The sequence below is a fragment of the Pristiophorus japonicus genome, chromosome 6, assembly GCF_044704955.1.
Source record: "Pristiophorus japonicus isolate sPriJap1 chromosome 6, sPriJap1.hap1, whole genome shotgun sequence".
Classification (NCBI taxonomy): domain Eukaryota; kingdom Metazoa; phylum Chordata; class Chondrichthyes; family Pristiophoridae; genus Pristiophorus; species Pristiophorus japonicus.
Genome location: NC_091982.1, coordinates 18,446,356 through 18,459,167, shown reverse-complemented (window position 1 = coordinate 18,459,167; position 12,812 = coordinate 18,446,356). Strand labels below are relative to the sequence as shown.

The following is a 12,812-nucleotide window of genomic DNA, read 5'->3' as shown; positions in this document are numbered from 1 at the left end:
AAGGATGTTGAGGGCAGGGTATGAGACACATTTAAGAAACAACTACATGCAGCAATAAGACAATGATTGGTTGGTATTCTGAAAGGGTAACATCAAATGTACTAAAGGCCCTTCTTCATCTGAATTTGTGATCTTGAAATATTTTCTCCAGTATATTGGTACCAAAATGCCAAGTCTACTGACAATGTTGATTTACATGCCACAAATCAGAAACAAGGCGATGATTCTGTACAATGATAAAATCAAGCTAGTAATAAGAAGTAGAATGTTTAAGTCTTGTGTAATCAATAGCACTGTGTGGATATGACAACTGGACTTAAAAAGCTGAAGAAAGCAGCTGAAATTGTTTTCAGTTCTAGTGCTACAGGTATATATTGAAAATGAGTTGGTTAAAAATAACGATAAGAGGGTCCTTGAACTCGTGGGCACATTATTTTGGAGTGAGGGAAGGTTGTTAATGTCTGGAGATAAATAATGTGATGGGTCAAAAGGCAGATAAAGAGTGTGACTGGGATATAGGATGGAATGGGCAGGTGGAACATAAAGGCCAGAGCAATCAACCTGCACAGTGACTGCAAGTATGGAATGCACTGATCACCAACCTCCTGACCAGAAAGGCACTGAGAGAGACTGAGAGAGAGAGAGAGAGAGAGAGAGAGAGAGAGAGAGAGAGATCACTTAATAACCAAATTTGCTTTACATTTAAAAATATAAACAAACTAAATGGTACCATTTAACTATTTTTACAGGGTCCTTCTTTGGCATGATCTGGTTCAACCATGGCTCAATTACTGGAAACTGATCCACCAACTGATTCTTAATGCCTTTAATAACCGATGTTTTCAGCTGGATGCAGTTTGAAACATTTTCCTTTTCATCAAATCTGTTAAGGTAGAAAACAAATGAATCATTCTCACTGCTGATGTTTTCTAAAACACAACAGACACAGTCCACTCCTACTTCAAACATATACAATCATTTGGGGGACATTATACACAGTTTTAAATTGTTCTTTCCCTCTTTGCGAAGATGCTGACTTTGCTGGGGTTCGTTTCCATAATCACAATCATCCAACTATCCAGTACCTTACTCAATTGGCCATTCTTCATGCATGGGCCAGACACTTTGACTGCAGAGGATGTCAGTCAAGCCCAATACTGTCCTCACCCAAGTGTCCACAGAATATCAGGGGCCATCAGATAAAAATCAGCAGCAGCAGGAACCCTGGCCAATTCTACCTCCATCCCCTCATTAATAATAAATTACAGTACACCTTGGTAACAACCCTACCACTGGGAAAAGCTAACTCAGCACTGACTGCGACTGGAGCACAAGGGCCCGGAATCTGCAGCCTTGAAGTAAGCTTAGCACAAAGATCGTGAAATTTGCATTTTCCGACGTGTAATTCAAATCAACAAGCTGTCGAAACAGCCAATCAAAATACAAAATTCTCACAGACAGTGAACAAGGAAGTGAGTTAGCTCTTAAAATTCTAACTTTTAAAAAATGTCAGAGAGCAAAACAAAGATTGGGCTCTCACATGGGGAAAAAGCAAACCTGAAATAAAGATGGATAAACTTTTTTTAAAAAATGGATAAATTTGACACGACACAAAATTAAAAGTTGCAGCCAGTGTCAAAAATGGGAATGATGACGAACACTGCTAGTTCACCGGCATTCGGACCGCAAATTCTGGGCCAAGACCTTCCTGGTCTCGATAGCTCAGCTACATCCAAAATAAACTCAGTGAGCCATAGAATCCTAGAATGGTTACAGCACAGGAGGCCAATCGGCCCATCGAGCCTGTGCCAGCTCTCTGAAAGAGCACTTCAGCTTGTCGCACTCCCCTGCCCTTTCCCCATAGCTCTGTACTTTTTTTCTCTTTAGGTACTTATCCAATTTCCTTTTGAAAGCCACAATTGAATCTGCCACTACCACCCTCTCAGGCAGTGCATTCTAGATCCTAACCACTCACTGCTTAAAAAGGCTTTTCCTCATATCGCCGTTGGTTCCTCTACCAATCACTTTAAATCTGTGTCCTCTGGTTTTCGACGACCTTTCTGCCAGTGGGAACAGTTTCTCTCTATCCACTCTTTCAAGATCCCTCATGATTTTGAGCACCTTTATCAAATCTCCTCTCAAGCTTCTCTGCTCGAAGGAGAACAACCCCAGTTTCTCCAGTCTGTCCAACGTAACAGAAGTCCCTCATTCCCGGAACCATTCTTGTAAATCTTTTCTGCGCCCTCTCTAAGGCCTTCGCATCCTTCCTAAAAAGGGTGTTGTCCAGAATTGGACACAATCCTCCAGTTGAGGCCAAACCAGTATTTTATATAGGTTCATTAAAACGTCCTTGCTTTTATGCTCTCTGCCTCTATTTATGAAGCCCAGGATCCCATAAGCTTTTTTAACCGCTTTCTCAACCTGCCCTGCCACCTTCAACGATTTGTGCACATATACCCCCAGGTCTCTTTTCCTGCACCCCCTTTAGAATTGTACCCTTTAGTTTATATTGCCGCTTGTTTTTCCTACCAAAATGTACAATTTTTCACTTTTCTGCGTTCAATTTCCTCTGCCATGTGTCCGCCCATTCCATCAGCCTGTCAATGGCTTCTTGAAGTCTATCACTATCCTCCTCACTGTTCACTATACTTCCAAGTTTTGTGTCATCTGCAAATTGTGAAATTGTGCCCTGAACATCCAAGTCTAAGTCATTAATACATATCAAATAAAGTAGTGTTGCTAGTATCGACCCCTGGGGAACACCACTGTATACCTTCCTCCAGTCCGAAAAACAACCGTTCATAGAAACATAGAAAATAGGTGCAGGAGTAGGCCATTCGGCCCTTCGAGCCTGCACCACCATTCACAAGATCATGGCTGATCATTCACCTCAGTGCCCCTTTCCTGCTTTCTCTCCACATCCCTTGATCTCTTTAGCCGTAAGGGCCATCTCTAACTCACTCTTGAATATATCCAATGAACTGGAATTCCCTACCTCTGCGTTAGGGAATTCCACAGGTTAACAACTCTCTGAGTGAAGAAGTTTCTCCTCATTCAGTCCTAAATGGCTGACCCCTTATCCTTAGACTATGTCCTCTGGTTCTGGACTTCCCCAACATCGGGAACATTCTTCCTGCATCTAACCTGTCCCGTCAGAATTCTATATGTTTCTATCAGATCCCCTCTCATCCTTCTAAACTCCAGTGACTACAGGCCCAGTCAATCCAGTCTCTCCTCATATGTCAGTCCCGCCATCCCGGGAATCAGTCTGGTGAACCTTCGCTGCACTCCCTCAATAGCAAGGACGTCCTTCCTCAGATTGGGAGACCAAAATTGAACACAATATTCCAGCTGAGGCCTCACCAAGGCCCTGTACAACTGCAGTAAGGCCTCCCTGCTCCTATACTCAAATCCCCTAGCTATAAAGGCCAACATACCATTTTCCTTCTTCACCGCCTGCTGTACCTGCATGCCAACTTTCAATGTGAGAGTAAACTAGCAAGTTCACCACTATGTTTCCTATCGTTTAGCCAATTTCATATCTATGCTGCCACCATCCCTTAAGAACATCCGGTAAGAAGTTAAGCCATTAAAACACTGCTCAAAATGCATCTAATACGATTTTTAAAAAATTATCTTCATTTAATCAGTACGTGATCTGGAAACAGAAACACTGTCAAATGCCTTTTCATGAATTCAGCCACCTTGTAACACTTCAGACACACATCCATGTTTTTGCAAATACTGAGCAAAAGGGATGGGGGAAATAACTCGATAAAATCCTACACCAATTGTTAGAAGGACCAGCACGGCCCTGAAATCCTGAACTTTATTTCAAATCCATTGCACTATTTAAAATAATACATATATCACAGATGAGGGGAAAATAACTTGAATCCAAATGCAGTAAATTAAAAGGACAAGTTCGAATCAACAAACATTAGGAATCTGAACATCACAAAAACGACTACTTCTGATAAGAAAATAGAAACAACGATGTAAAACGTAAAACTCACTTCTTAAACATTGTGCAGCCACAGAAACTCCCAACTCCACGAGGCCCCAACAGGAAATATTACGTCTTACGGCAAGTCGCAACTACATAACAAATCGCAACAGTTGCGGTAAAATGGATACTTCTTTGTATTGTCAATGGATTTACAACCAGAGAGGGCAGCACTGAGCAGTACTCCAATACTTCTTTTCAAAAACCCTATAGAATAATCGCAAAGGACAATTAGTTAATGAAACTTCAATATACAGTTTTGTTTTCTATTCCACGTGATAATTCGAAACTACTGCTCCCCCTTTTTGAGAATTATATATATATATTCAATATTTCCCCCCTCCTTCCCTCCCGGCAAGGCTTTCCCACATCTGCACTCACCAACCCATGATGTCAATTAGTGTCAAATTTCGGGCTGTCAAGCACAAAAGCAGAAAATCCTGGCTTCTGAGTCGTGCTATGGCATGATTACATAGGCATCACCGGACCTTCAGTACCTCATCTAAACACCATTCTTTACATGTGACCCTATACAGAGTGTGTTCCTCATCTAAACACCATTCTTTACGTGTGACCCAATACAGTGTGTTTTTCATCTCAGCACCATTCATGTGTGACCCGATACAGAATGTGTTCCTCATCTAAACACAATTCATGTGTGACCCAATACAGAATGTATTTCTCATCTAAACACCATTCTTCACATGTGACCCTATACAGTGTGTTCTTCAACACCATTCTTCACATGTTGTGTTATGTATGTAAACATTATCAATGTGTAAGACTTGCCACCAGGGGGTGCACCTGTGGGAGACCCAAGGATCACCTCCACACCCTGGGCAAGCAGGTATAAAAGGCAGTCTACCATGCTGCCTCCTCACTCTGGAGTTACAATAAAGAGACCAAGATCGCAACAGTTTGAGCTTAAGATATACAGTCTTGTGGAGTTATTCTAAACGCAACATGTTGAATGTCATGGGGCAGTGGTTAGACTCTCGCTTGTTGGAGGTCTTCCTGTATGCGGGCATGGACTGCTTCATTATCTGAGATGCAAATGGCACTGAACACTGCAGTCATCAGCGAACATCCCCACTTCTGACATAATGGAATGAAGGTCGTTGGTGAAGCAGCTGAAGATGGTTGGGCCTAGGACACTGCCCTGAGGAACACATGCAGCGATATCCTGGGACTGTGATAATTAACCCCCAACAATCACAACCACTTCCTTTGTGCTAGGTATGACTCCAGTCAGTGGAGAGTTTTCCTCCTGATTCCCATTAGCTTCAATTTGACTTGGGTTCCTTGATGCCACTCTGAGTTAAATGCTGCCTTGATGACAAGGATAGTCACTCTCACCTCACCTCTGGAATTCAGCTCTTTTGCCCATGTTTGGACCAAGACTGTACTGAGGTCTGGAGCTGAGTGGTCCTGGCGCAACCCAAACTGAGCATCGGTGAGCAGGTTATTGGTGAGTAAGTGCCGCTTGATAGCACTGTCAATGACACCGTCCCATCACTTTGCTGATGATTGAGAGTAGACTAATGGGGTGGTAATTGGACGGATGGGATTTGTCCTGCTTTTTGGAGACAGGACATACCTGGGCAGTTTTCCACATTGTCGGTTAAACGCCAGTGACGTAGCTGTACTGGAACAGCTTGGCTCGAGATGCGGCTTATTCTGGAGCACAAGTCTTCAGCACGACAGCCGGGATGTTGTCAGGGCCCATAGCCTTTGCTGTATCCAGTGTGCTCAGCCATTTCTTGATATCATGTGGAGTGAATCGAATTGGCTGAAGACTGGCTCTGCGATGATGGGGACCTCAGGAGGAGGCCAAGATGGATCATCCACTTGGCACTTCTGGCTGAAGATGCTTCAGCCTCATCTTTTGCACTCATGTTCTGGGCTCCGCCAGCATTCATGGAGCTGCCTCCTCCGATTAGTTGTTGGTGCACCACCATTCTGAACACCATTCTTCATGTGCGACCCTATATAGTGAGTTTTTGTAGCTATTTTCACACATGAAGTCTTACGAGGGAACTTCTACTCTTTGCAAAGCCCACGTGTGAACTTTGGGAATCCTTACCTTTAGCCTCTCGTTTGCAATGGCATAAAAATGAGCATAGTCCATGAACTTAAAATTTTCAGCAGGCAGCAGACAGTTTCCAGTCACACCAGAGTAGGTTGAATGTCCAGGTGAAGCTTTGTTATTTCCTCTGTGACAATATAATGCGCAGTTGATGCTAGGGCACAGGAATCATAACTCTACCCAAGTAAAGTGGCAGGCAGCACACTTTGGTATCCAATTCACATTTATAATGTTTTTAGATACCAGCCAAAATCTAGGCAGGCAGTATTGCTATGATAGAAACATAAAAATATACAGCGCAGGAGGGGCCATTTCGGCCCATTGTGTCCGCGCCGGCCGACAAAGAGTCACACAGCCCTCGGTCAGCAGCCCTGAAGGTTACATATCAATCTATGAACAATGTCGGACAGATAAAGAGCATCTGGCCCAACTAGTCCGCCCCATACAACTGCAACACCCCATGCATCGCAACATTCCACATTCCACCCCATGTGATCTCCCGGGAGAGGTTAAAAAAACAGATAAAAACCCAGGCCAATTAGGTGAAAAAAATCTGGGAAAATTCCTCTCCGACTCATCCAGGAGATCACTCTGGCCGTTTTCGATTCCCTGCAGTACTTACCAGTCAACAACAGGTTATCCAGTCTAATCCCACTTACCAGCTCTAGGTCCGTAACCCTTTCAAAAGTGGTGAGGGTTTCTGCCTCTACCGCCCTTCCAGGTAGTGAGATCCAGACCCCCACAACCCTCTGCATGAAGAAGCTTCCCCTGAAATCCCCTCTGAACCTTCCACCAACCACCATAAAACTATGCCCCCTTATAACTGATCCCTCCACCAAGGGAAATAGGCCCTTGCTATCAACTACATCCAGGCCCCTCAAAATTTTACACATCTCAATGAGGTCTCCTCTCAGCCTCCTCTGTTCCAAAGAGAATAAATGATATGTTGGCTCCTCACTTCTGAAGTTGCAGTGAAACCTACCAACTGCCCTGGTCCATTGCCATGTTTGGAGGTATCAATTACAACTTATATTTCAATAGAACTGCTCATATACAAAACTATATTGCAGAGTGTTTTACAATGCAGAGCAGAAAAGTGGACAGCACTCAGGTGGGAGATGGGAAACAGAGGAGTTAGGAGAAGAGTTGAAAGCAAGGGGTTTGCCTGAAACAATGAGTAGGACAAATGATCCAGGATTCTCCCAGGAAGCCTGTAAAGTACACAATGTATGACTTATTGCAGCAAGATCTAATTTGGCATGTGATAAATTATTACACGTTAGAGCTCTAAATAAATAATTACAGATTTAAAAATAGATGCAGACAGCAACAGATTTAAAGTAAACATGCAACTTTCATAGTTTCAGATTGTTCCATCCTTACCCTGATATATTTAACAGCGGAGGACAATCTTAAATACAACATAGGATTCTGATGTATTCATATATAATATCCAAAAGTTTGTAATAATTTGTTTTTTTTAGTGCACTTGACCTGTTTGCTATTGAATCGTAAAATGTTCATAGTGAAAAGAGGATTTGCTCTGAGATCAAGAGTTATCAGGGCTCGCTTGCTGGCCTCATGGCCAAAAGCATATCTCAGTGTACCATTGAGCCTTAAGTACCAGAAGGTCCCAGATCCGATTCCCAGTCTATGTCCAGGCTAGGACATAAAAATTTTAAAGAAAAGTTTTGAATTGAATATAGCAAAAGAAATGAAGGATAAAAATAAAAACATGTTTTTGTTATATTAAGAGAGTGACAGGCTAGATTTTTGTACTCAAGTCTCAGAGTGGGACTTGAACCCACGACTTTCTGATTCCAGATGCAAGTGTGCTACCCACAGAACCACAACTGACAACAGATATGATATATGCTACATAAGTCTTAAAATCATTTTTTTTTCTCCTTAACTAACGAGGAGACAGATAACTTATTTGATCTGGAAAGGAAACTAGAGGGTGTTGCAGTGGTAAGTTGTGACACTATTCAAATATTTGTCGAACAGCTGTACAAACTTAAGTAAAGATGCAGCCGAGGATCCTTGAGGAAATAAGGGAGGAATCACAATGGCTAAATTTGCAGATGCTACAAAGTGACCCAGGAAACTTCAGACCAGTGAGCTTTGACATCCATTGTGGGTAAAGTTATGGAAACCCTTATAAAAGATATCATGGAGCATCTGGATCAAAATAATGTCATAAAAGATAGCCAAAATGGGTTTATAGATGGGAGGTCTTGCCAATCTAACTGATTGGTTTTCTTTGAGATTGTGACAAAGGAGCTTGATAGAGGTATGCGGTGGATGTGATGTACTTGGATTTCAGTAAGGCCTTTGACATAGTTCCTTTGATACTGAAAGTAAAGATAATGGGAATCGGTGAAAATATGTTACAATGAATATGGAATTGATTGACCAATAGAAGCCAAAGGTGGTACAGAGATTATCAGCCTGAAAGGGGTCTGTTTTGGGACCTCTTTTGTTTTAATATCTTCATAAATCACCTGGAGCTAGGAATCACAATGGCTAAATTTGCAGATGCTACAAAGCCAATGAAGGTGGTAGATTCCAAAGCAGAACAAGATAACTACCTGAGGAATTGAATATACTTGGGAATGGGCAGACAGATGGTACATGAAATGCAAAGTGGGGACATGGGGACAAAATACTATTTAAATGGAAAGAAAATAAGGTGCATGGAAAATGAAAGAAATGTGGCAGTCCTGATTGACAATAAATTAAAGCTATCACAACAATGCTTATATGAAGTGAATAAAGCAAATCCGATGGTGTTGTATTAAAAGATCAATATCAAATTTAATCAATATTGAGTAAAAGATCCCATTTGACCCCGAGCAGAGCTTCTGACCCCATATCTTCTACATCAGCAAGAGAGCCTACTTCTACCTCTGTAATATTGCCATCTCCACCCCTCCCTCAGCCCATCTGTTGTTGACTCCCTAATTGATGCTTTTGTTACCTGCAACCTTGACTATTCCAATGTTTTCCTGGTCGACCAACCATCATCCACCTTTCATAAACTTGATCTCATTCAAAATTCTGCTGCCATATCCTAACTCGCATCAATTCCCGTTCACCCATCACCCCTGTGCTCATTGACCTGCATTAGTAACCGGTCCCAGATCACTCCTCCTCATGTTTAAATCCCTACATGGCCTCACCCCTCCCTATCTCTGTAACCTCCTCCAGCACTGCAGCCCTCTTTGTTCCATCAGTTCTGGCCTCTTGTGCACTGAATTCCATCACCCGATTTCCTCCACCCACCATTGGCAGCCGTTCCTTCAGCCTTCTAGGCACTAAGCTTTGGAATTCCCTTCTTAAACCTCTTCGCCTCTCTCTCCTCCTTAAAGGCACTCCTTAAAACTTACTGATTTGACCAAGCTTTTCGTCATCTGCTCTAACGTCTCCTTCTATGGATCGGTGTCAACTTCTTTGTCTGATTACGCTCCAAGTTGTTATTGCTGAGCCGTGAAGTGAGGTAACCCTGCCACTTAATATTAACGTGATTAAACTTAGGGGGTTCAATTCGGGAGCACCCATATTTGGGCAGGAAGGAAGCATTGTTGGATCTGGTTCTGGGGAAGTGGGAGTCGTGGAGCATGTTTCAGTGGGAGAGCATTTGGGAAACAGTAATCAAATATTATTAGGTTTAGAGCAGCTATGGAAAAGGACAAGGAAGAATCAAATGTGAAAATATCAAACTCGCGGAGGGCTAATTCCAGTGAGTTGAAAAGGGATCTGGCACAGGTGGATTGGAATCAAAGATTTCAGGTAAAACAGTAAATGAGCAATGGGAGACCTTCAAAGAGATCAATGACAGGTTCATAATTCAAGCTGAATACAAATAGTACAGAAGAGAACTGAAAAAGGAAATAAGAGGGCAAAGAGTGTGTATGAGAGTGTTCCAAAAAGGAGAGAGGGATAAACCTGTCAATTACAGGCCAGTCAGCCTAACATCGCTGATGGGAAAACTTTTACAGGCATTTATCCGGGACAAAATTAATTGGTACTTAGAAAAATATGGGTTAATAAATAAGTCGGCACGGAATTGTTAAAGGCAAATCATGTTTGACGAAATTGATTGAGTTCTTTGATGAAGTAACCGAGAGGGTGGATGAGGATAGTGCAGTTGATGTTGTGTACATGGATTTTCAAAAGATGTTTGATAAAGTACCACATAATAGATTTGTTAGCAAAATTGAAGCCCAAGGGATTAAAGGGGCAGTGGCCATGTGGATATGAAATTGGCCTAGGGACAGAAAGCAGAGAACATTGGTGAACTATTGTTTTTCAGACTGGAGGGAAGTATGCAATGGTGTTCCCCGGAGGTCAGTGTTGAGACCACCGCTCTTTTTGATATATATTAATGATCTGCGGCTAGATTTTACACTTTTGTGCAGATCACCCAAAAATGTGTGTTATTTCCGGCGTGGGCGGTAAAAATGGGTTTTCAGATCGCCGGCTTCTCGCCCATTCTCAAAGCACCGAGTCTCCATTTTTGAAATTGGGCATTACCGCGAGCGATATGAAATGGGCGGTAACGTTAAATCTCTATGACCCTCTGCCGTAAAGTGTTGCTGTCCTTAGCAACGGCATGGCAACGCTCGATTCCTGCAATTCAGGAGGTCAAGGGTCATCATTACATGCGCAGAAGAGGAGACAGACAGAGAGCGAGCTCAGAGGGACTGAAGGCGTGTGTGGCTGTGGTGTGTGCTTGTTTGGCTGTTGTGGGAGGCACGAGGGAGATTCACCAGCAGCTAAAAGCCCACTAAGCACCAAGAACATAGTTGGCACCGAGTTTTTGTCCAAAAAATAAGATATAACATGGAAGAGATGTTGGAGACCCTGGAGCTGGTAGCCAGGAACACTGGTGGCAGAGGGCTCCCAGTGGTCCCGGAGCGCCACACTGCACCCCAAGGTGACGCACCCCCATCGCCAATGACACACGAGAGCCAGCAGTAACATCTTGCTTCTGGCTCGGAGCATGTTCCCACCTCGGGACTGTCCTCTCCTGTATCCGTCCAAGCAGTGCCTCGGCCGTCACCAACCCCCCCAACCCCCCCGCCCCCCCCCACAATGAAGCATCGCCTGAGGAACTCCTCGGCCAGGCGGCTTGGAGTCAGGAGAGGAAGGGGAAGGGGTAGAGGTGGGGGGGAGAAGCGGAGGCGGGGGGAGGTTTGGTTTTTACAGAAATATTGATGATTTCAGACAAACGTTCAGTTTAAATGTTTTTTATTTAACAAAACCTTGTTGCGCATTGGCTCAGAACTCTTTTTGTGAGAAAATTAAAACATTAAATCATTAAATCATGTCCCCCCAATCTGGGGGGCGCACCAAACATTTTCAAGGCCCTTTTTTTGTGTTTTTTTTTTGTGTTTTTGTTTTTTTTTTTAAAGTTTTTTTTTGGGCACTAAAATCATTTTTTCTTTTCTCCAAGTGCCCCCTATAAAAGGGGAGGGGGACACTAAAAAACACCGGCAATTAAAACAAATTAAACTTTAAAACATAAAATCAAATTAAAATTTGGTTGCCGGGAGTGACGATGCACTCCAGTCCCTCCGGTGCCCACCTCTCGCGGAAGGCCTCGAGCGTACCGGTGGACACCGCGTGCTCCATCTCCAAGGACACCCTGGCGCGGATGTACGCGCGGAAGAGAGGCAGGCAGTCAGGTTGAACGACCCCCGCATTGGCTCAGATAGCTGCACCATTACATGCAGGTGATTCCTTAACATCAAAGGGTATAATGACACTTAACTTCAATCAACTTAAACTTTAACTATCACCAAGGTGATGCCCACCATTAATGTATGACCTGCACACCCAGCAGTGTGTCAGCCTTGTAAATATCACCAACGTTCTTTCAGGCAACACGCTCATTGATGAGCTCTTGACGTAAGAGTCTTGCAGCTATCATGCCACCATGGGCCATTTCATGCGCTCTACAGGGGGGCGGGGGCATGGCTTCAGCATCAGCCTGATTGTCTGGCCCAATGGCAGCGTCCGCCTCCTCATCCTCCTCTTCCTCTCTCTGGTGAGGTGGACTGTTAGACCCTTCTGGCAATTCTTGTCCCCTCCTGATAGCCAAGTTGTGCAGCATGGAGCACACCAGCACGAATTGAGCTACCTGCTCAGGGTGGTATTGGAGCTCGCCTCCTGAGTGGTCCAGGCATCTAAAGCGCTGCTTCAGCACTCCAATGGTTTTCTCCATGATATTGCGAGTGGCTCTGTGGCTCTCGTATCACCTCTTGGCTTCGGTGTGGGTGTCATGCAGGGGGTTCATCAGCCAGGTGGCGAGCCATATCCTTTGTCACCAAGCCTCCAGCATTGACCTTGTGGCTGATTGTTAAACAAGTCAGATACAGTGCTCTCATGCAGGATGTGAGCATCATGGATGCTGCCTGGAAATTTAGCATTCGCTGCCATAATAATTTGCTGGTGGTCGACAACGAGTTGGACATTCAGGGAGTGGAATCCCTTGCAGTTCCTGAAAACCTCTGCATCCAGAAAAAGTTCCCGCATCACGATGTACGTACAGTCTATTGCTCCCTGCAATTCGGGAGAATCCTAGAGCCCTCAGTCTGAGCCTCCCTGGTCATAGGGAAGCTGATCAAGTCCCTCCTGCGTGCGTACAAGGCTTCAGTGACCTGTCTAATGCAGCGATGTGGCATGCTGAGACAGACCGCAAATGTCACCAGCTGA

At 43.8% G+C, this 12,812-nt stretch overlaps 1 protein-coding gene across 2 annotated transcripts in view; it reads right to left on the bottom strand.

Moving 5' to 3' along the window:
* Positions 1-12,812, bottom strand: part of mcts1 (MCTS1 re-initiation and release factor) — a 64,575-nt gene that overhangs the window by 13,122 nt on the left and 38,641 nt on the right. For both annotated transcript variants that reach the window (XM_070882666.1, XM_070882667.1), the window contains 2 exons: positions 4,017-4,213; positions 731-883 (listed from right to left, as the gene is read on the bottom strand). In XM_070882666.1, coding sequence (XP_070738767.1) covers positions 731-883; positions 4,017-4,027 — 164 coding nt within the window. In that variant the 5' untranslated portion in view covers positions 4,028-4,213. The remainder of the gene's footprint in view (positions 1-730; positions 884-4,016; positions 4,214-12,812) is intronic.